The following is a 25203-nucleotide window of genomic DNA, read 5'->3' on the forward strand; positions in this document are numbered from 1 at the left end:
TCAGCAAGAATCAGTACAAACATTGTAAAATGGGAATATAGGGCAGAATAAAAAAGTAGTTACTGATGGATCGAAAGATTGGGATGATTACAAGGCAAAAGCACTTGCGATCCATCTAGGATTCACATTTATCATCAGATTTTGCCGGAAACTAGCATCAAAGATTGATATGCACTCCTCCCAAGAATTTCCCATTGGAACCTCTAAAAATCAGCACCCAAATTAATTAGTAAAATACATGGTTTAATTTTGTGAAGAAGAAAAAAAAAGAATGAAGAGTAGTGCTCACCATTACTGGTCCGTGAAGCATGTTGATAGATTATTCATTGTGGCTGCCATTGCACGAAAGTTGGAGCAACCATTTATGGTTTCGTCGGTGTCCCAATTTGGAGTAGTTGAATAAAGGAACGGTGACGAGTGGTTTTGGTACTCATCATCATTAACAATAATGTTGTTGTTATTAGGGATAGCAATAAGGTTTTGGTCACGATTCATGTTCCTTTTAATCATGATAGAATCATCAATGACATTGTTAATAAAAGCATCTCCAAGTATGTGATGATGATGATGACGAAGAGGGTTATAGTAAGGTTGTTGTTGAAGAATCTGATGAGGGTTATTAGACCATCTTCCACAAGGCTCAAATTGTTGCAGTGCAGGGGTTTTGTCCTCCAAATCTTGCACCATTAATCTTCCATTGTTGTTGTTGTTGTTGTTCATTTTGTAGCAAGTTCTCTCTCTTGCTCTTGCCCTTGCTTTATCCCTTGACTCCTTCTTTGTCTGAACACAAACATCTTCTCTCTGTGTCCACTTCAACTTGTTCCTCCCTTTGGAACAAGAATCACTGCTTCCCGCCATAGATGATTTCTCGCTTGAGTGCACCACCACCACCCCAGCTGCTTGATCACTACCTTCACAACACGAGCATTTTTCGCCGCCGGAGCTGAAGCTGCAGCTATGTTTGCTTCTTGCAAGCTCCTTGATTGCATTCTCAGACTTGGTGAAGAGCCATTCGAGCGTGTTGCTGGGCTTGTCGAACTCCAGCATGTCCTGAAGATCAAAGAACTTGCGCGCTATTTCGCTTGAAAGCCTCACCCTTCTGTCCCTCAACCCCTGAGATGTGTGAATCTTGCTGTGCCTATCTTTCTTCGTACCTATGCTGCTCCCTAACGGTTTCTGAGTCAGCAAATTGGGAACACCTCCACCACCGTAGATTAGTCCTCCGCCCCCGCCATAGCAGCAGCCATTGCTTGCTGCAGCATCTTGATCAAGCATTGCTGCAACAACAACAGCTTCTTCTGCTGATGACGGGAATGGCACTTCACTTGAAGGTATAAAGGGAGAAACAAGTAGTGATGATGGATCATGATGGTGAAGAAGCGTGGTTGCAAAATCATTGTTGTTATGTGGATCAATGTAGAAAGGGAGTGTATTATTATTATTATTATTATTATTATTATTAGGATAAGATGAAGAAGAAGAAGATGAAGGGAAGTTAGGGAAAGGGTTTGAATCATATGTGGAAGAGAACATCTGAAGAAAATTGGAACCCAATTTTGAGTTAGTGAGTGAAGGGTATGTGTGTGAAAAACAAACCCTAGCTTTTGTGCAATGAATAAAACGATGGCAATTAAGAACACAGAGGTAGCTTCTCTTCCTGCTCCTATAACTTAACGGTCCAAGTACTGTCCTACACACACTCTTCTTTCTTATATAATCATTTTCTTATGAGATTCCCATTATTCATTCAAACCAGCAGTAGTAGTACTAAGTAAGTACCATCACTCCCATTAAATACTTAATTAATCTATAAAGATATGTATTATATTATAATAATAAAGATGATGATGGAAACCAGATTGTGAGATTTAGTTTAGGCCAATCAAGTAACACTTGCAATTATTTTGTGAGCACCACTACATTATTACCAATCTGAGTTGGAGCAGAGTTTACATTCACAGACAACATATGTTGTAAGGTACACAATAATTTTCGTTTTTGCACCATTGTGAAGTAGCATATCCAGTACCATCTATTACATCCTATGAGGATCAACACAAATTAAGTCACTTCCATCAATTGCCATTAATTAATTATCAATTCCAATAGAATAGAAAAAGTGATGAATATATAGCCCTATGGTTAAGGGTAAATAATTGAAAGTTTAGATGGTTTATAACCGAAAGATAATGAAGTAATGAAGTGAATAAAGCCGTACATGGAGTGTAAAAGGTAGGTGAGAGGTTGTAATGGCTGCTTACCTGCTTCTTTCATAGTATAAAACTCAACCGAAAATATAACAGCTCGTCAGAAAAATTGCATTTTTTTCAATTTTTTTCTCAAAGGGTGGAGGAAAATAAGTACAAATATTGGTAACTACGAACTTCAAACTTAGTGTTCTTTTTGAATGCGCCCACATAGATCATTTCAATCCCGAAAAAAGCTCATTCATCTCTGACATCATTTGCAGCTTCACTCCCATACTTTTTCTCCGTATTTCTTAAATCATGTATATCGTAGATCAATACGTACGTGTATGTGCACTCAAACCCTCCTGTGTTTTTCTTTTGATTAAAGAGCAATAACAACAACAATTGCTTATTATTAATTATATCTTGGCATTCAAAATTAATGTCAAGGAAATATTACAAGTTCACTTTAAAAAATACTAGTCACATTTTTATTCTAATTATAAAATAATTATGTTACTGTTAGTCACGAATATAAAAGATTAAAAATGAGTTAAATAATATATGTATTTATACATAATTGTATGATCACTAATTTTAGTATACAAATAATATTTTTATTATAAAATAAATGATTTTATTGTGTTGTTTTTAATTTTTTATATATTGCTTCAATTTTGCCATATATATGCAAGAATTTTAAATATATCTTAGTGGATAGTGTTCTTGTTTAAGACATCATGTGAAATTTTTAATGTCAATCAAATAAGATTAAAAGGAAAGGAGCATTAAAAATTTTATATATTATAATTTTTTTGTTTAAGATATAATCATTAGTGTTATCTTTTTCCAAAAATTTTAGGGATGAATAGTATCATGACATGGTATTAAATCGCTAGATCTGAAAGGTCAAGGATGTTCATTTTGTAACTCAATAACTCATTGTACACATTGTATAAATAGTCCATTATCTTTCTAGTGAAATCCTTTGGAAATACGATAATACAAGGTAATTCACAAATAGATAAATCATAATCCAAAGTATGCATTGTCTTAATTAATTATTAGATTATATTGTTTTCAAACAAATTAAAGCAGCTTAAATTATGTCGTTGATTATTATATCTTATCATGTAAAACTAACCAAATATTGTCCAATCTCAAGATACAGTTTTTTTTCTTTCTTTAAAAAAGAGAGAAAGTGTCAACAAATTAAAATCAAATAACATAATTTTTTTATTTTTATTTAAAAATTTAGTTTCATTTCTAATTAAAAAAAAAAACCTTTTTTTCATGCGTGCCAAACATGCTATATATATAACTACAACAAGTGTAATTCTTTCCCCGGGAAGGTATACATAGATATTTTTCCTTTTAATAATTAGAATGGTTTATTCAATTTTTTATAGCGAAAAGCCAAACTAGATCATTGTAAATCAGTAATAATATCATCCAATTTCAAGCAATGTCAGCGTGATTTATTCTTACATTATTGTTCAAGTAATTTTTATATTACTACCAAGTAATAAATTTATTGACTATCTCAATAAATATGCAAGCGTTAATCGGTTAATAATCAAAATTATTCTTGAAACATATTTTAATTTTTATTTTTATTTTCAAAAAATAAAATTAATTAAATTCATCCCTAAAAGATAATCAATCTAATCACGTTCGTCTTTTCGTCATTTCTTTTGTTAAGGTGGCTAACATTCACTGACGTATCCCGTTAACTGCCATCGTAGTGGATACCAAGTAGTACCCTCTTGTTGTCGACAAGATTAGTTGTTAGAACAATTTAAATCAGTCCCTAAATAGCCCTAAATGGATGAACCCCAATCTCAAATTCAATCATAAATAAGTTATCGTCAACACTTAAATGGTCATATACTTAGGTAGAACCTATAATTGTTATTTCGCCGCAAGGATGGAGATAGAAAATGGAAGTCGTGGTGGTTTGTCGTATTCATCGCACGACAGTCATAGTTCCAACGCTTCAATGCGAATAAGGAAGAAGACTCATGACGAATCATATTTCTATTGATTAAAGATTGTGATTAAAAAATTTGGGACATTAGAGAATTCAGATAAATTATTCTATGCATGTCCAAAGAGCTGGATGAGTGATGCTGAAAAAAAAAGTTAAATGTTTTCCATTTTGTTATCTGTTGGTGAGTTTTTTTTTTTTTTGCTTTTGAAAATTACAAAAAGACAGTCATTGCAATTACTTTAAGTGGGTTAATGATGATGACTATCAAAGAGTGACGGTAGGTAGTACAAAATAAAATGCAGAAACTGATTTAGAAGTCGAAAGTGACTATGATAAATGGAGGATAAAGGTGGTATGAAAATTGGCCAACTTAAAAGTTGAAGTTAGAGTTTTGAAATTGCTAATAATTTTCATGTTTGTGGTAGTTGTAAATTTGTAATTAGTGTGATACTTTGTCGTTGTTTAATATGTACTTCTAAGTAAACTCAGTTATGTTATTCAGTGGATTGGCCTTGTGTGCAAAAATGTGTTGAAATATAACGGTGTATTGAATTATATCGCTTGAATGAGAGTAGCTGTTTGAAGTTGGTTGTGTACGATTAAGTCCAAACTATCCATTATTAACATTGCCAAATATTGTAAATAAACAAGTCTCTGTCATTGTTGCTATAAGATATATTAAGTCATAAACAAAGTAAGTAATCAAACTAAATAATCTTATTATTGTCTTGCTATTGAAGGCTGATTGTCATATTATCTTAAGAAATAAATACCATAGCAAATTCATAAGGTTTTCATGACACCACAAACCTAAAAAGAATATTTTCAAATTACAGATAACAACAATGTTAATATAGTACTTCATTTGTCCCGTACAAAAAATACAAAGTAGCCCATACAAAAAATAGTCAACCACAATACATTTTTAACTAATCAATCTTTTTTATCATTCTTTTTTGAGTACTTGAAGTTTGGAGTAGGCACAAAAGTCATGAAGTTGACTATAGTTATTTAACAGTTACAGAACTTGTCCCTTTGATTGTTTCACCAGAAATAGCCACAGGTGCAGTTGTAGTAGATTTAGGAAAAGACCTAACTCTAGATTTTTCTTTAATCACTTGTAATTTAGGTGGCTTACTACCACTTGATCCTACATATTTCAATACCAAATGCATTTGTTAGATGATTAAATAAAGTTAAAATTTTTTATTGTTGAATAATAATGCTTTTAGATTCGCTGATGTTAATCTCTATTGGAGGTTGGACGGGTGATGGAAGTGCAGGTAATGGTGCTATTACTTTTGGAGCAATATCAGCGTTAACAGGGACAACATTTACTTCGAGATCAGCACCATTATATAGAACACATTAAATATATCTTCTTCAACACCCATCAAAACTTCTGTATTGTCAGGTCCATGTATCATCTTTGATCTCCATCCTCACACTTTTTAAACAAATCCACCATGGTAAAATGCAAATGTCATGGATGTATCTTCCATCTACAATAACAAAAACAAAAATACCATTAATAAAACAGACTTGCACTAACTATTCTCTATGTGTCACCAACGGCTAAATCCAATTTTATCAATCAATCATAAAAAAACGTACCCTAAACCCAAAATAAACATGCAACAAACTAAAAGAACCATCATTAAAATCAAACACCCTTAAATAAAAATCATCACAAAGCCAATTAAAACAAGGCATTCTCACGTACTAAAATGATAAACGAACAGTTACACAAATCCTTGGTCACCCCAAACCTTAGCCTAAATTAGAAAAATACACACAGCACCGCATTAGGAAGACATCACACCACATAATAACTCAAAAATCATGAAAAAAACTTCATCCTTACCTCTCACTATCGCGATGGCTTCCTCTACTATAAACGTTGCTCTAGGATAAGATCAATTCTGCATTCGGTAGTGATAATTCTTCTGTTTTTAATCGTCAATAGCCACTAACGAATGTTGATGGGGTGATTCAAAATTTGGGTGAAAGGCTTAGAGCATAATTTGAAGGAGATGAGATATGTTTTGGAGTAAAACAGAGAAAGATAAAAGATTGTTATGAGAGGAGGGTTAGGCTTTACAATGTTTGAATCTCTCTTCTAAACACTAAACGATAAGTTTAAAGGTTTGGAGACTATTGAATCAAAACTGTGTCATTTTATTTGTGTGCCACGCTAGCAGTTAATGAAATATGTCATCGAACATTAGTCACCTCAACAAGAAATGACAAAAGGACAAATATGACTAAATTAATTAATTTTTTAGACAAATTTAATTAATTTTATCTTTTAAAAACAAAAATAAAAATCGAAATCAGAGCCCGAATCACCCCATACCCCGTCTCCCTCGCGCTCGACCCTAACACTACTGTCGTCTTCCTCGCTTTGCTCTCTGGTGGAGTTTCTTGTTGTCTGGAGCATTCATCTCTATTCTCCTCATCCGTCCGATACTGACGCCATTCTTGGAGTACCCGCGTTGGTTCTTCTGGGTGGGTTGCCTCGGCCTCAGCAATCCTCTGCATCGAAGCTTCCCGCCAAGGCTCGTGACCATCTGCACTCCTTCGTCGATCTTCTCTCTCATCTTTGCCAATGTGGTTGCTCCTCTCCGTGGTTCGCCGCTGTGACGCAGTGGGTTGATGCTTCTCTCCCCCTTCAGCTTGATGCATGTCTCGTATATGCATTTCTCCCCTCAGAGGTATGTCCTTTTCTGTTTGCATTCTTTGCTGATTGGTAGGGGATGAATGCCCAACCTGTTGATTTTGCGCCCATTAATTATGGTGAGAAATTGCGAAAATCTGGCTTCTGTTCTAATTGAATTCCTAACTGGATTAGGAATATTGAAAGTCCACTGGCTCGTGAGAACATTCCCCATTGCCATCGCTGCCAATTGGTGAGCTACTATGTTGCCTTCCCTTGGAGTCCAGGTAGCTCCTACAGTTGGCGCCTCTTCAAGCAGTTGCAGAATGTCTCTGAGAATTGCGTTTGCCTCCGCTATTGGCGTTCTCGCCTTAACAGCTTGGACCAATGGTAAACAATCTGTTTCGATTATACAATTTTCTATTTGTAAATTCTTTATGAGTATTAGAGCTTCTCTGTATGCATGAGCTTCTGCTGCTAGTGCTGAAGTTGTGGTAAATTTTGTTGTTGTCCCAGTAATGATCTTGCCCTGCCAATTCCTAATGACGACGGCTGAAGCTGCCTTACCTGTATCTTTCTGGAACGCTGCATCAGTATTGACCTTCAACCTGTCTTGTGGTGGGGGTCTCCAGGTAATTCTCTTCCTATCCCCAATCCTGCCTTTGCTTGAATTATGTTGTGTGCTACTCCCGCTTGTTGTGTTGTGGTATTCTTCTGCTAGTTGTTTTGCATTGATAATTGCCTGTTTTGGATTGATTGTTGCTTGCTGGAATATGTATTGGTTTCTTGTCTTCCAAATGTACCAACATACACACCCCAGATTACATAGTACTCTTTCCTGATCCTTCCCTGTCTCCCTTCTTATTTTCTGTACTGTATCCCATATCCATCTTCCAAACGATGTCACATTATAGGCTGTAGGTGTTATTTGAATACTCGATCCGAACCAAACCGCCCTCGTCCACGGACATAAGAGTAAGGCATGTTCAACAGTTTCATTCTCATCCTGGCATATGCTACATGAAGGCTTAACTGCACATCTGCGCTTATACAAATTACTGTTTACTGGTAGAATACCTTCCACTGCTTTCCATAAGAACATTATGATCTTTTGTGGCACTGGTAGTCCCCATATAGTCCCCCAAATCTCCCTGTGATTCTGACTTGATGAAGCTTCATTTAATTTTATTTCTTCTTTTGCATCTTTCTCCTCTTTCGCAGCCCGGTAACCTGATTTCACTGTGTAATGTCCTTCGGCTGTGTATGGCCAGATCAGATTATCCTTTTTGTTAATCAGGCTTATAGGTGTTCTTATGATCGATTCTGCTATGTTCCCCGAAAATATTTCCCTGATTCTGTTCTCATTCCAGCCCTCTCCATGCTTTATAAGGTCACTCACTTTTCTGACTTGTTCTTCTCCATATCTCCTCAATTTCCCCATTCCTGCCACCCAATTATCCTCCCATATATCTATCTCCATTCCACTCCCTATGCTCCATCTGCCTTTCTTTCTAATAAAATCCCTTCCCTCCAACAAGCTTTTCCATATCCATGACGCATTTCTTCCTTCTTTCGCTTCCCATATGCTACAATTAGGGTAATAAATTGCTTTTAGCGTCTTTGCCCAAATAGCTTCCCCCTCTTTTAGTAGCCTCCAAGTCTGTTTCGCTAGATGCGCAATGTTTTGACACTCGAAATCCTTGAACCCTAAGCCTCCATTTGTTTTACTCTTAGTCAACTTTTTCCAGCTCTTCCAATGGATACTTTTTTCCCTCCCGTTGTTTGCCCACCAGAATCTCGCTATTGCAGCCTCGATTTCTCTGCAGAATGATTTTGGGAATTTGATGATGTTCATAGCAAAAGCCGGGATCGCTTGAATTACTGCTTTTATCAAAATCTCCTTTCCAGCTTGGTTTAGCAGCTTCTCTTTCCATCCTTGCATTTTGTCAAGTATTTTCTCCTTTATCCACTCCAACGCCCTATTTTTGGATCTTCCCCATCTTGCAGGCAGCCCTAAATATCTTCCTGGATCATCCCATGACGCCATTCCAGTTATCTCTTCTATGTTCACCCTCTTTTGTATAGATACTTGGCTTCCAAAGATTAGCCCGGATTTTTCAGTGTTGATTCTTTGTCCTGATGCCTCCGTGTATTTGTTTAAAATCTGGATTAGTTGAAATATCTCCTCCTCTTCCGCACCTGCAAAAATTATGCAATCATAAGCAAATAACAAATGAGTGATGACCGGTGCTGATTGAGCTAATCTTATTCCAGAAATCAGCCTATCCCTTCTCGCCTTTTCCATCAGAATAGTGAAGCTTTCAGCTGCCAAGATGAAGAGGTAGGGTGATAATGAGTCTCCCTGCCTAAGTCCTCTTTGAGGGGTGATTCTACTGGATAGCTTCCCATTTATTTTAAATCTGTAAGTGACGCTTTTAACACAGCTCATAACCAGCCTCACCCATTCATTACTAAATCCAAGTTCTTCCATGACCCTTTGCAAAAAATTCCACTCCAATCTATCATAGGCTTTATTCATGTCCAATTTTATCGCTAGGTCCTGACTTCCAGCATTTCCTTTTTTATTTAGCATATGAAAAGCTTCTTGCACTATAATTATATTGTCTTGTCTTCCTTTGACAAATGCACTCTGAACAGGAGATATGATTTGATCTAACACTTTCCTTAGCCTTCCCACCAAGACCTTAGTTACTATTTTATATGCAAAGTTGCAGCAACTTATTGGTCTGAGCTGATTTAGGCTTTCAGGTTGGCTAACCTTGGGCACCAAAACAACAGTAGTTTCCCCTAGATCCCCTGGTATACATCCATCTTCAAAAATTTGCTTCACTACTCCACAGACTTCTTTGCTTAAGATCTCCCAGTGTTGTTGGAAGAAAAGCCCATTTAAACCATCTGGCCCTGGAGCTTTCAGCCCTCCCATACTGAAAACAGCCTCCCTTATTTCCTCATCTTTAATTTTTGCCATTAGTTCCTCATTCATCTCTCTAGTAACTCTTTTTGGTATGTCTTTTACACACTCTTCCAGATTTCTGTCTCCTTCGGAGGTGAATAATTTAGTGTAGTGCCTTTCCACTAACCTCATTATGCTTGCCTCTCCTTGTATCCACTGACCTGTTTCATCTTTCACTTTGTCAATTCTGTTCCTAATTCTTCTCTGAATGGTTGTTGCATGAAAGAATGATGTATTTTTGTCCCCCCATTTTAGCCATTTCAGCCTTGATCTTTGCCCCCAATATTTCTCCTCTTGTTTCCATAGCTCTGATATTTGGTTCTTCAATTCCCTCTCTCTTCTTTGATCTCTTTCTGACATATCGTTCTCTTGGATGTGATGTAATTCTGCTTTCTTTCTTTCTAGTTCTTTATCTGCTCTCTTAAACTTTCGTTTGCTCCATTCCATCAGCTCCCTTATGCAACTGTTTCTCTTTCTTATGAATTTGCCCCAACAATTCCTATTTCCATCATCTTGTTGCCAGCCCTTCTTGATCACCTCTTTGCACTCCTCATGCTCAGCCCAAAATGTCTCAAACTTGAATTCTCTTTTTATCCTCCCTCTCGGTTGTAAATCCAATATGAGCGCACAATGATCCGAGCTTATGGCCGGAGCTGCTTTTAGGCTAACGTTTCCCTAGTTATGAAGTTGTTTCTAGGATTACTGAACCAGGTATATTTACTTCCCTTTAAGTCAACATCCATCAAACCATTTTCATCTACAAACCTTCTAAACGTTTCTAAACAGATTTTAGGTTGTGGGAGAATACCTGCCTTTTCTTCTTGGTTTAGAATGTCATTGAAGTCCCCCAAATAAGCTTGAGGTACCTCCTTGCTTATATTACTTACCGTGAGCTCCTGCCATAGTTTCCTCCGCTTCTTAAAAACAGGATTTCCATACACAAAAATGCCCTGCCATTTCAAATCATTATTAATGTTAATATTGGCTTTAATATAGTTGTCACACCATTCATAAACATTAACATTCACATTAGATTTTCATAGGAGACATAGTCCACCGGACAAGCCCCGGGGTTCTACGCAAAACATATTATCAAACTTCAGCTTTCTATTAATCCTATTCATTCTGTCTCTACTTGCCCTAGTTTCCATTAGATATACTATAAGCGGCTTTACTCTTTTACATAAATTGTATAGCTCAGAAATTGTCGGGGCAGCCGCTATTCCCCGACAATTCCAGCTTATAATACTCATGGCTGAGGTTGGGGCATGTTAAGGCCCGCCTCCTCAGCCTTCTGTCCTTCTTTGAGAGATTCAGGGTCTTGTGTTGCTGGTTGATACTTCCATGAATCCCGAGCCGTGTTGCTGCTCCTCATTTTCTTGGCTTCCTTGTCCTCGCACTCCTCCCTCCCTTCTGTGTACGTTAGCAAAGGCACTTATGATAGTTCTCTCTTCCTTTTCAAATTCAGTTTTATTTCCAGTTTCCTTGCAAGCTGTGTTTCCCAATCTCCCTGAGCTTGCATTCCTTCTTCTTGATCTTCATCACTTGCTAGTTCAACATAGTAGTCATTCCCCCCTGAGTGAGCATGCTGATTCCCATACTTATGATCCCTCCTCTGTGTTTCCTTTAACTGTTTCTTTTGTTTGTCATCTTCCCTGTCACCCTTCAGTAAGGCTAGATTATCATTGCCTCCTAATCTGTCTTCACATATTTGTTTGCCCTTGTTTCTTGCTAACATCAGCCTTTTTAATTCCTGGCCTATGGTCTCCTTTCTTACTTCGTTTTCCAGGCCCAACCTCCCCTTCGCAATGCTGTAGCTGTTTACTTCCCCCTCCTCTATTATATGTTGTCTCAGCCCATTTCTTTCCCCATATTCTCCATGTAACATGTTTGCCTCTGTATTTGCCCCATTTTCCTTTGTTGGGCCCTTTCTTCCCAACCTCTGTACCCCAATAATTTTCCCTTCCTCTTGGGCCTTATTGCTATTGGCCCATTCATCTTTCCTCTCCCTTATCTCCTCAATGAGTCTTTTAAATTTATAGGCAGCTTCCAGGACATTCTGCTTATTCCTAATTCCCTGAAAATCAGGGATTTGTTGTACTTTCTCTACCTGCTCTTCTGCCTCAGCCATCTCTTCCTCTCTCTCAGTTTGGTTTTCCCGGACACTTTCTTCCCTGATTTTCTGCTGAAACGCCTGTTCCTCCCTTATCCTACTCTCCTCCGATTTCTGTTTCTCCCCACTCTCCCTTTCCTGGTTTTGTTGCTCACGCGCCAACCTCTCTCCCTCCTCATTCCAACTTTGTTGTTTTGAGCTTCCTCCCCCCGCCGTTGATCTTGATTGTCCATTTCCTGTTCCTAGGCCTGGTGCATACCTCTTCTTGGTAGGATCCCAGCTTGCCATTGCTGTTGGGTTCTTGCAAGTCTTATTTTCATGTCCTAAAATTTCACAATTAAAACAGTAACTATCCGGTAGCCTTTCGTACCTGAAGAAGACCCACAGAGGAGGCAGGTCCTTCCTGTCTAACCAGAAGCCTGTTGGTAGCGCCTTGGTGATGTTGATGCTGACCCTGATCCTCAGGTATGATCTCCTCAGAATTCCATCCATTTTTGGGTCTTCCGCCTCGGCTAGAGCTCCCAACATCTCTCCTATTCGCACTCCTGTTTCTCTATCCATGAGGTCAAGCGGGATGCCATGTATTTGGATCCAAAATTCCATGAAGTCATGATCTACCTCGAACACTGATTCACCCTTCCTCCATAGTCTCAGATTAACCATATTTCCTCTTACATTCCATGGCCCGTTTTGCATTATCTGTAGCCCTTTCTTTCTGTCCTTAAAGCTGAATAGCATCTTCTTTGAACCAATATCATTTACTGCAACTCCCTGTATTCCCAGTAAGGCATTCTTATATGTTTTGAAACTTATTTCTTTGTCACTTATTATCTTGCCCACTACATTTAGGCACTCTTTCTTGTATCCCAGCTCTCCTGGTTTATTCAGCTTGATAACTTTTTCTTCTATGCTGCTCATACTGTGCATTGCTCAATATTTGTTGTGTTTTGCAGGTCTTTTAGCTGTTTATAAAGTATGGGGGTGGTGAGAGATATGTTGTGGGTGTTGAGATTGAAAAGAGCTCCCTGTTGGAGAAGAACCCGAAGTTCTAGGACTACTCTCCTATTGAGAGAAAGAAGCTCCCTGTTGCAGAGCTTAGATAATGTTTTTGTTCAAATGTGGGGATATGCGATTATTTAATTATTTTACAATCAAGGCAACTGTCATTGGGTTTTTTCGGCCATACACGAGAACATGTGAAATTTTTTGTTATTCTTTTTTTTTTATTATTATTTTTTAGCAGAAATGAGGCATACCACCCAAAGAAAAAATAATTATATAGAAACTACTATAGAGAAAGAAAGTTCTTTAAAATCTACGTACAGAAACTTGCAAATAAATAATGATAAAAAATATCATAAATAAAAAATAATTAAATGAGAAACTTGGTGGTGACCTAGTTAGTTTCGCTACCCCACCGCATAACTGGTTTTTGAAACCAGAAAATTGAATTCTAAAAAACAGGCAATACAATCTATCAACTTATGTTGGGGATCTTCAAAGGACGGACTAGATTAAAAATATTCAGAGGACAGCACTGGATTGAGAAGCTCACAATCTCATCCTCCATTGAATTTTGCTTTATTGCACGTTTAAGGCCAAAGCCTATGTATATGAAGCACTGTTTTACACCAAAATTGAGTGTAGGAATATTGTTGATCAAAATGGGAGCATAAATAAGAGAAACTATAGGAAATTATGATTCTCAAAATTGAATCATATTTGTTAGAAAAGTTCGTTTATCTAATAAATTTGTTAATTTATTTAAATAAGCGAATTTTTGTTTTTAAAATTAGACTTGTTTAATGAACAACTGCTTAACTTTTTTTTTATATTTTTTAAAGTATCATCACTGTTGTAATTATTTGTTTTATTCTATCTCAAAATTTAACCCATCAACTTAAAAATTTACATTTCAATATTTTGGTATAAAAGTGATATTTTTTTCCGTCTAAATTTTTTAGTCTCAAAATGAATTTTTATCTATTTTTTTAATAAAAAAATTAATTCATATTATTTGTCGACTTAGGCGTGTCTAGCCTAAATAGGTTAACTGGCCCGTTTGACAGGAAAACAATATTTAATTAGTTAACATTAGAATTTAGATTTATAATTTTAAATTTAAAATTAAAAATTTTTTATTTAAAATTTAAAATCAAAAGAATTCATATTAAAAATTTATTATCTTACTTTTGATATGACTATAATTTGGAGGGAAAAAATGATATTTATAAAGAACTAAAGGATTATTTATCGTCATACTTTTCCAATTTTTTTATAGTGAATAATGTATAGTGGATAATAGTCTTTATCTATTATTTTTGTGCACTACTATTTTCCTAATTTTAAGGAGTAGTTTCATTATGGTTACAACGTATGTATAAAAAGTTAAGAATTTGCTTAAAAGAGAAAAGGAATTTGATTTTCCAAGGTGAAAGTGACAAGGTGGAAGTCGCTTCTTACGTTGGATTTGGGTCATCCCAATATGACTGAGCTGAAATTTGTTAAATGTGTTGGCAACAACTCCAAGACATAACCGTGACCCCAATATCTTAACTTTAAATAAACCCAAGTTAAATTAATTATTTTATACAATTAAACATAAATATATAAAGAAATCCAAGTTGATCCAAATTTAAGCATATATGTTTTTGTTGGAAAAGGTGAGGGGTAAAAAGGGTAAAAGAAATGGAGGAATAGTGAAGAGGAAAAAACGTGATGGCAATCGCATTGTCGTTCACCATTTTGACTTTCTGTAATTGGCGTCTTCAATCTTCATCGTCATTGTAACCATTTGCATTTGTTGCTTCAACATTCCAAATTGGTTCATGAACCTTTATTTGACAAGATCGATGGTGGCAACATAGTAGTAGTATAGCGATAGACACATACAATTCAATAAGGGCTTACCAAAAGAGACTAAGCCATCAAATTTAACTGGAAGCTAACAAAAAGTAAAAATAAATTACACATGAGGGTGAAAAGTTTACGAGCATGAGCATAACCCTAAATTTGAAAGGGTTGCAACGATATTATTATTATTAGTTTGGATATGAGGTCCACTTTATACGGAATTTGTACAAATAAAGTGTATGAGCGTGACTATGGGATGGAAATGGGTGCACAATAAAAGATTACTATATATTATCAAAAGGAAAAAAATAAAAGATTACTATATTGGTAAGGAGATGAAAAATATGAAAATGAAAGTGGTATAAGAGTTTGCTAATCATCCAAAAATGGAAAGGATGGACCATTATGGAAGCTATGGTCTGATAGTGGACCGGCTAGTTAGAATAGCAATAATTGCTTTGATAGCTAAGCAACAGTTGGCTCGCCCAAGAGACTGAACGGTTTCATGTCACGTCTTTACTCCACTTCTCATCAAGTATTTTAGGAACAACTCAACTCACTCATCCACTCATTAATACTTCTTCTTCCTTTCTTTTCTCTCTGTCTTTTTTTCACCTTTAATCTCCACTTTGCTTTTCCATTTTCCATCATTATTCATGTACATTATTTTTATGTTCTATAATGAGTTGACGTTTTCTAAATCTATATATTACTTAATTCAGTTAGTAGTTGGCCTTTTTCAAAAGTGCTTCATAAATTTTAAGTCAAGTTTACTCCGGTATATTTTTATATACCATTGACATTATTAGATATGATAAGATTCTAAGTATGAATGGTGCGGGAACTACTAGAAAATTTATTTTTAGTGATAATTTATTTTGTTTATACGGGTAAATGGTAATAAAATAATCGTTAATATATTTATCAACAAGATATTAGCTATCTTATATTTTATTATTCAAAAATTTTAGAGACAATTATATAGATTTCGATAAAAATCATTTAATAGCCACAAAAAATATATATTTGTCACTGTAATATATAATAATAACGACAGATATTTGTCGCAAAAATATAAATTGACTAAGATATACAATAATTATATTATTATTATTATTATTATTATTATTATTATTATTATTATTAAAAGTTGTCACTAAAAATAATTTTTATTATAATAATAGTGGTGTGACATAGAAATGAGTATACTATTATTACTCACAAATCATAATAATGCCACGTCAATCTATATACTCATAGAAATTAGAATACTAATAAAACTTAGTTAGTTAAACTTAAATTAATATTGAAAATTACAATTACATTTAAGTTTTAATCTAATTTTAAAAAGTTTAATTTATTGAATTTGATTTTTTAATTTAGTATTTATGACTCAAATTAGTATATTTTTTGTCACAGAATGATCAATAGTATAATAAAATAGACCGACGGTTATTCCGACAAACTTTTTTACGATTATCTAAATAGACAATTAAAACTATTTTACTTTAATTTGATCTCTATCAAAATTACGGTATGTTACAACGCAGGGCAAATGCCAAGCTAAACGTGACGGACTACAATTAAAATTCAGTCACAATGCAAGTGAGTTCACTCTTTATGTATCTGGGCTTGATATTATAGACATTATTCCAGGTAAATTATTTATTTATTTTGATTTGTTAAGTAGATCTATTATTCATTTCTTATTCCCTGAAACTATCATTAATTCCTCGCTGGTTACATCCTCCGCCATATAACGATGTATTTCCAGATAATTAATTAGGATGTGAGTTGAATATACTCATCTTAAAACAATATTTATTTTTAAATTTTAATTTAGAAATGAATTAAAAGATGAGAAAATACAAAAGAATAAGACTTTTTTTTAACAATCTAAATAATAGATTAAAAAAACTTGTTAATTTTAAAAATTAAAATTTGATTTTTTTTTTTGCCGCAATCACTCTCTCACAATTCTATGTTATCGCCACCGCTGCTGCATCGTGTAACACCCTACCACACAGAGCCTTCGTTTAAGTCGTAAAGTAGAGGTGGCGAGGTATTATGATGACTTCTAAAAGAAAAGACTTAAATAAATATAATTGAAAATAATTTTCTAACGATGAGTCTTGAAAAATAAGCTAAACAAAAGTGAAAATAGAAAATTGTGTCACACTCGTACGTATAAGCGTAAAACAGAATGGACAAGATCAAAGAAAACTAAAAACATAATATGTATATCAGAGTTCCAAAACACAGATATTAAGCTCCAGACTCGACCTGTGAAGTTAAGGTCGACCAGAGTATATATATATATAATAGTATAATACAACCCCAAATAAAACTCAAGTTACAAAATAAATACTTGTATTTCCAAGTCAACCTCTAAGAGGGACAAAATACAAAATATACACGCGGAGATTCTGTAAATATATACATAGCCTAAAACAAAATATGACAGTCCAAAAGATAGTTCTTCGCTTGTAAGGAAGGTCTCCAGACGCTCAACGTGGTGCCTCTTGATCTGCATCTAAAACACAACAGAAATATGTATAGAATGAGAACTGGAGGTTCTCAGTATGATAAATGTGCCCACATAGTTAATATAAAAGGTCTCGAAAAAGGCAGAGACATTCTTAGAACTCCGACACTCAGATTTTAGCTTAAAGACCCAACTAAACCAGAAATTAGGTAAGTTATCTAAGGTATTCAAGTTCTAAATCTAACTTTAACTTCACACTTCACTTTCTATCTCCTTCAACCCTCCGAATCATCGGTAGAACAACCCTCCCTCACACCTTCTCCAAGAGGGAATTTCTCAGAAAACATACATATACAATTCAAGAAAGAAAAACACAGACAAAAATGCAATTGTAGCAAATAGAATAAGTAGTAGATAAGCAGAGTTAAGCAATTAAGCAAACCAAAACAATGCACACCCAAGCAAAACATACAAATACACATGTGTATGCCTGTCCTAAGGTTGATGAGTCTCATTTGTCGGTTATATAGCCAACCCGACATATTCTGGTAGTTAACCATTGAACATCCCTCTGTGCGCGCATCCCTAAGCTCAAGAATAATATCCATGGAACATCTTGCCACAGTGTTCGGTCACATCTTGCCACAGAGGGTCAACAAATAGTCTCAAATATACAAGCCACATAATAATTTTTTTCTTTTTAAACTAACACTTTAAATTAAAACTCTAATTTTTATATAAATTTCGGCAGTATCTCTAAAGGTTGTAGAAGCCTTAGAGAAGGGGGGTTAAATCTATGACCTTCTTCTAATTTAATAAAACAACCCTTTTAAAGCAAACTTGCAATCTGAAACTGTTTGAACTTAGCAGCGAAAAATTTATGAGACAATTTCATTTTGTCTCATGAATATCAGAAAACAGAACAAAGCAGGGAAGAGAGAAGCTGACACTATCATGTATCCTGGTTCGGTTGCCTTGTGCAATGCAACCTACATCTAGTCTCCACCACTACTGTGGTGGAATTTCCACTATAGTTAAAGTATTACATACACCAATTCCACAGGATTGACACAATCCTTTCACACTCAAGTTCTACCTTAACTTGACTTGGTTATGCTAATACCTAACTATTCACTCTTAGTTCTAACCCAACTAAAAAATGGATACCTCATAGGTACAAGATACAAGACACAGAATCAACCTAAAGAAATCTGAAATAACTCTAGGCTTTTCTCTCAAGTATTTCTCTCTGCCTCTTTCCACTCTTAGGCTCTTTCAATGACTCTCTCATTTGGCCTTTTACCTCAAAAAATTACAGAAAGATAAACATTGAAAAGTAAATTACAATCTGTAAAACATGAAGGAGATTGATGCTTCAACAGCCTCTTTGCTATGTGATAAACCAGATTTGCTAGCCTCTGATTCAGTTCTTCATTCTGGCGGAATGCTCCTTTGACTAGGAAGCACTGTCCAAGTAGATGAACTTCTTCAAATTGCTCTTCTCAGAACATACACCTCAAGAACACTGGTTTTCTCTCCTTCGCTTGTGAATAATGAAAAATCTTCTTTTGTATCTCCTTGCATGTTGCTGAGTTGCTCTCTCCTTAGTCAGTTAATCCTCAAATTAGAAACTTTGTTTCTGACCTTCTTTGTTGACCGAAAGCCACAAGGCAGCAAACACAAATTTTCAATGGTAAACCCAGATCTTGGCCATTGAAATACTACTTAGTCCCCAAGACACACTTATGACCGTAGATATACAACAGTGTAGAACAGAGATCATCTTTCCCATGTAACCTAGAATGGATTGGCAGAACGTTGAAGATGAAGAGAAGAAGATATGATGCATGTATAAGGAAATAAAATCATCTTTTAGCTTCTGACTTCTTGATACAGTTTGATGTGGGTGACTAGACTTCAACCTTTTTGCTTAACCTTCTTTTTCTTGCTTCTTTGGTGAACAACTTAGGGACTAATCTTTCTCTTTCTCTCTCTGATAAGTGCATTTACTATGATAAGTGTATATTTGCTACCTGCAGTGCTTGTAACCTTCTTGAGTTTGCATTTATCTCTTTATTTGTCTGTAAAATGGTGATGGAGATGGAGGTATGGAGGAATGATAGTATGGGACTTAGATTTAAGATTAAGTTTAGTTAGGTTTAGATACTCTTAGAAAACCACCTTTCATGACTTCTGTTTAATACTTTAAGCTCTATAATCTGAGTGTTGGCATTCTAGGATTGCCTCTGGCATTTCTAGGACCTTATATATTATATGTGTGGCGCCTTTACCATACTGAGAACCTCTGGTTCTCACCCCATACTATATTGTTGTTTTTCAGATGCAGGTCGAGAGGCATCTCGTTAGGCGTCTGGACACCTGAAACGAAGTGGTTACTGGGTTATTTTGTTGTACAGTGATGTATATATATGTACTTAGCTTTCTCTCCGCATAACTTATTCTTTTTTATCCTCTTAGAGGTTTATGGAGAGACAGGATTTTGTGTATGTATATGTAATATCCTGAATTTTTTTAAAACCTTTTACATTTGATTTCTTTTATTACTATCCAACCCTCCAATTTAATCAAAATTCCTATACTACCCTTATTTCTTTTACCAAATCCTAACCCTAATTAACACCCAATTATCCCTTTACCCCAAAGAAACCCTAGCCCCTTTCTTTTTCAGCAACACACACACACACACACACACACACACACACACACCTAACAGCAGCAGCTGGGAATGAGAGAAAAGAAAAAAAATGGATTGGAGAAGAGGGAAGGGAGAGCACGGAGAAGGGATCCGAGAGAGGAAGGGTACCGTGCCGTCACCAGCCACCGTCGCGCACCACCATCGCCGTCAAGACGCCGAGCCACCACGCAAGAAGAGGGAGACGCCGTCGCTGCTGCCATCATCAAGGGAGAGAGCACGCGTTGCGAGCCAGAGGTGCCGCAAGGGAGAAGAGGAGCCATTGTGCTCCGCCACTATCCAGCAACCGTCGAGCCAGGGTCTCCGTCGCACCTCACTACCCGTCATCGTCAAAGTTGCACCATCGCCATCGTGCCTTGTGTCACCGAAGGAGCCGTCGCAGGGAAGGAGGCTTGACTCTTGCTGAAACCCTCATCACCGCCGTCTCCCCTGGAGACCATTCCTGCCGCCGGAGTCACCGTGGTTGCCGCTGGAGAAGTGTTATCAACGCCACTGCTACTGAACCACTTTAGTCACTGCTTTGGTCTCATTCACCCACCACAACCTCCTCTATTCTTGTCTATGAAACAACACTACCCTTGTTCCAGTTTTAATTCCAATTCTGAATTTTTGAATATGTAATTCCTCCACCCTTGCTTTGTTGCCGTTTTATTTTTTTGCTGTGATCTTCTAATTATTATAGCATATATCTCTGTCTTAGTTTTGTCAAGGTATGTTTGAAAATTAAAGTTGGAGCTGCTGCTGCCTCCGTCCAAATTTTTGCGCTCTTTCGTACCCTTTAGTTCGGTACTCCGGATTTGGTATCTTCAGTCCCTTGAGATTAAGTTGTAAGTAGGCTTTATATTTATAACCGTTAATTATCTTTTTGGCTTATGCTATTCTGAGTTTCTATTTATATTTATAAAACTATAGTTGAAGAACTTTGATTTGATATTTTTATGAAGCTCATACCTTAGAAATTTACATGAGAATATATATATATATGTTTGATGAAGTTTTATATTATTTTAGAACATTTGATTTTACTCGAATATATACTTTTGAAGTATTGAAGTATTTGTTAGTACTTACTGACTTTGAAATTGTGAAATGTGTTTAAACTTACTTATGATCGAAGAAGTTATGATTAGAAAATATTTCTTATAAGAAAGTATTATTTGATTTGATTCAATACCATATATATTTGAAAGATCGAAGATTTATTATATTTGAATTTATATGTTTTGAATTGGTTTGGGAGGTTCGTATTAGAAAACCATAGTTAACAGCGGTTATGACGTTAACTTAGATGCATCTGACTCAGACCTCAACTAGTAGGGACGTTGCTAGCCTAACGTATAGGCCACACGTTGGATCTGTTATTCCGTACGGACACACTAGAGAAAAGGGCTACCCTTGGAGGTGAAGCTGCCCAAGTGTGAACTATTTGATTTTATTTCTGTATGAGAACTCCCTTATTGATTCACTTATTCATATAAATTATTATTTTCTAACTAAAATCATTTTCATGATAATGTTTAGATTGTCTCATGTGAATTATAGATGTACTGTCTAGTCACTGAGTTACAAAACTCACCATTTTTTTTAAAAAAATATTTTTCAAGAATAAGTATTTGATTATGTGAGCCTTTCTATGCAAGAGTAATGATCTGCAATGGATTCTATTTCTTGTTGAGATCTTAGACGTCATATGCTCCATATGTCACAGGCAGGATCCATCTATATTTATTTATTTTATTTTTGTTAAATTATGTAATTATTCATTTTAAAAAGTGTAAATTTATCAAAAATTATTTGTAACCTTTTTATTTATCTTATATTCGAATATGTTAGACTTGCTAGGAAAATCTTTTTCCTGAGCGCCAGTCATGGCTCATTTTGAGTTGTGACAGTATATTTGGGTTTTGGATATGTATATATATGTGTAAATATTTTCTGGTCAGCCTTGACTTCGCGGGCTAAGTTAGGAGCTTGTTATTTTGTATCTTTGGCACTCTATTCCTACTTCTTTTATCTTATACTTGATAGTTATAGTTTTCTTGGCACGCAAGTTAACTCGCTTCTCGAGCGTTGCGCTTTTATTTTACGATTTTTATTTCATCTACCATTCAAGACTCCTAGTATATTATAATCTTTCTGCTATTATATGTATACATTATATTGTAGAGATCGTAATACCACACTACCTTTGTTTTACAACTTAAGGGTAAAGCTCAATATGGTAGGGTGTTATATTTTCTGGTTTGATCTTCATCCTATTGGGCTGCTTCTTTCTTTCTTTTTGGCCTGCAACACTTAACCAAATTCCATTAAAACTAGTTGGGTGTTTAACCCACTAACAATAATGTTTATCATCATCAAATTAATTTAGTTAATTTCTTAACTCAACAATCTCCTCTAAAACTCAAACTTCTACCATCCTTCAAGGGTCCCAACCACCAAACCAAATACCTCTTAATCATTCAAATCATTTTCAGTATCAAATTATTTTAAAATTAAACAAATTTTAATATTAAATCTTTTCTCAAAACCAACCAACTCCACTAGCAAATTATTTACAAAAAACCGAACCGTACATCATATACCATGTACATAATCCATAAAAAATTTATTCAATTAATTCCTATCTTAAGGTCTTCTAGTCTAAGTTTTCACGTGACATTAAACATTAACTACGAGAAATCAAAACCATACATTGGCCGATTCCTCCATAAACTTGGAACACCTCAAAAACCTCTCCTTTCACAAGCTCCAAACTTTCAAATGTCAATTCCTCAAATCTTAATCACCCGGATTTCGTTTCAAACTGCCCAATTGAACTCAAAATAACTAGAACACAATTTATTTCACACAATATCACTATAATCATCATAGAATTCACTAATTCAATATTTCACAAGGGTTCAACAGTTTCTTACCTTATCCACAAATCAATTGGACAAAACCCAGTGATTATCTGCTGCTAGAGTTCACCTAAACTATCAAATCATTCAATTTATCAATACCCAAACTCTAAAATCACGAAATTGAGAATAAGAAGAACTGGGAGAGAAAGATAATTTTTTTACCACTTTATTCAAATATAATTAAAGAGAATTTCGAGATGAATACGTGGTCGCTGACGGCTCGTCAATCGGATCTCTGGATTGAAAGTTACAAACGATTGAATTTCGGAGATGTTAGGATTCTCCTTCTTTACGTAACGTATCTCACAAGAGAGAAAGGGACAAACACATTTTTGGTGGTTTATAGGTTGGGTCTTGGGCCGATTTGGATCCACTCCAATCAGTTTGGTCCACTGACTCAGTTTTTGGTAAAAAATTTTAAAATTAGTGTCAAAATTCATATTTATAATATTTCTACTACTCTAAATTATAAAAATTGATTTTCTAGTTTCTTTGAATAATAATTAATTTATTGGCTAATTATTTATTAATTTTACGGGGTTTGCATATTACAACTCCGGTGCCCCCACAATTGTTGTCTCGTACTTGTTTCTTATCAATTAAGTTGGAAGTTCATTTTATTATGTATGCAGATGGTTTTTTTATTCTAAAGTGGATGTTTATTTGAGTATACCATTGTATTTTACTTGATTTTGCATGTACACGCTCCACAGGATGTTTATTTTACTATAGATGCGAATAGTTCCTTTTACTGAGATGTAGATGTTTATTTGGGTCATACAATTTGAATAAACGAAGCAAAATGACACGTGATAAAAGTGACAAAGACACAATACAACGGCATGAAAGCAAGGACAAAAGTGTAGTGTTGGAGCAACAGCAGAACAAGACCTTTGGCTCGGCGACGGTATGACGTCACTTCGTAGGCTTCGAAATGGACAGAACAGCACTGCGCAAAAGATGGGAAGAAGACGTGACTCTGGGCGGTGACATAGTGCCAGCAGTGGTGCGGTGTCCGAACAACGGGAGAACTGCGATTCTCCTCAATAGGTTAGCGAGAAGAGCAGCGACGTGCGATGGTTAAGGATGAATCGCAGCGCATCGTTGACAAGGGAGTAGTGATGCAGCATCGGGGTAACGACGGAACAGCAATTCTCCTCACGGGATTGGTGGATGACGGACGATGATGGTGTCGGGAAACTTTGTTGCCGGCGACAATAGCTGTGTCTAGGATAAAGGGCGGTAGGATAGCTGTGGTGAAATAAGATTTAAGTTAGGAGGAGATGAAATTAAGTAAAAGAGAAGATGAAAAATGAAAGTAAAATCGGATATTTAGTGGACCTTATATTCACGTTGTTCACGTCTCATGTGATCTAGCTAACGAAACTCTTAAAAGATTACCCTCTAATTAAACCATGCATGCTATAGTTTAAGAATTAATAATCTCGTCTTCTAGAGTTTAACCATAAAACAGCACCTGGTGGAGGCAAGACATTTGCAACGAAATTCAAGAGATCTTTAATTATATCTTAATTATTCACATGACTTATGAGACACTTTCCTCCCTACATTTATCTCTATTTTCAGCTAAGAGAGCGAAAATTATGTTTGTCCAAGATGCATGCTTCGATACATCGGATCTACTCTGATAATTTTTTCCTGCTAATATATATTATTGAGAGTAATTATTAAAAATATCTTTTTTATAGTAATCAGAAAACATTTAGTTTTTATGAAAAAGGAATTTGGAGGAAGAGATTTTGGTTGATCAATGATCATGTACTACTATTGAACTGGTCGAGTGATGTAAATATAGACCCCACCTCTGCTTGAAATTAGATAGCTTTCCAAAAACAATTTAATAGATGGTGATGCTTAGAACCCAAAAGCCAATCGTATTTCATTATTTGGAATATAAAGGTGAAAATAGAAGCCATTTCCATTATTATTACTTTGTGGATTACTCGATGAATGTCTAACTATTCTGGGTACAGTGAGAACTAAGAAGCAAGATACTATGTGAATTGATATATTTACATAAAAAATCAATCACTAAAATAGTTATTAGTATAGAATATATATTAAAATATAAAATATATATTGAGTTACTAAAATAAACACGTTAAAAGTAACTTTTTTTTAAATATTTTTTAATAATTAAAATTTAATGTATATAATTAATTAAATTGTGTTATTTTTGTCAAAATTAGATCAAATAAATTGATTTGGCCAAAAAATCAATGAACTAAATCCTAAATCGATCTAAATTAATATTTTTTGTAAAAAATGACTACAATATTCTTATTATAAAAAATAACAAAATA

General features: G+C 35.3%; 2 protein-coding genes across 2 annotated transcripts; both read right to left on the bottom strand.

The window, feature by feature from the left end:
• Nucleotides 1-291: 291 nt before the first annotated feature.
• On the bottom strand, nt 292-1275 carry LOC110275773 (transcription factor DICHOTOMA-like). The gene has a single exon (XM_052254389.1). The coding sequence runs from the start codon at nt 1273-1275 to the stop codon at nt 292-294; it is 984 nt and encodes a 327-aa protein (XP_052110349.1).
• A 4355-nt stretch (nt 1276-5630) lies between these two features.
• On the bottom strand, nt 5631-11184 carry LOC107466866 (uncharacterized). Its single transcript, XM_016085875.1, has 5 exons — nt 11092-11184; nt 10697-10759; nt 7023-10484; nt 6670-6948; nt 5631-5681 (listed from the first exon to the last, which is right to left on the bottom strand). The coding sequence occupies exons 1-5, from the start codon at nt 11182-11184 to the stop codon at nt 5631-5633; spliced, it is 3948 nt and encodes a 1315-aa protein (XP_015941361.1).
• Nucleotides 11185-25203: the final 14019 nt, after the last annotated feature.

Source organism: Arachis duranensis, chromosome 9, assembly GCF_000817695.3.
Source record: "Arachis duranensis cultivar V14167 chromosome 9, aradu.V14167.gnm2.J7QH, whole genome shotgun sequence".
Taxonomy (NCBI): Eukaryota; Viridiplantae; Streptophyta; class Magnoliopsida; order Fabales; family Fabaceae; genus Arachis; species Arachis duranensis.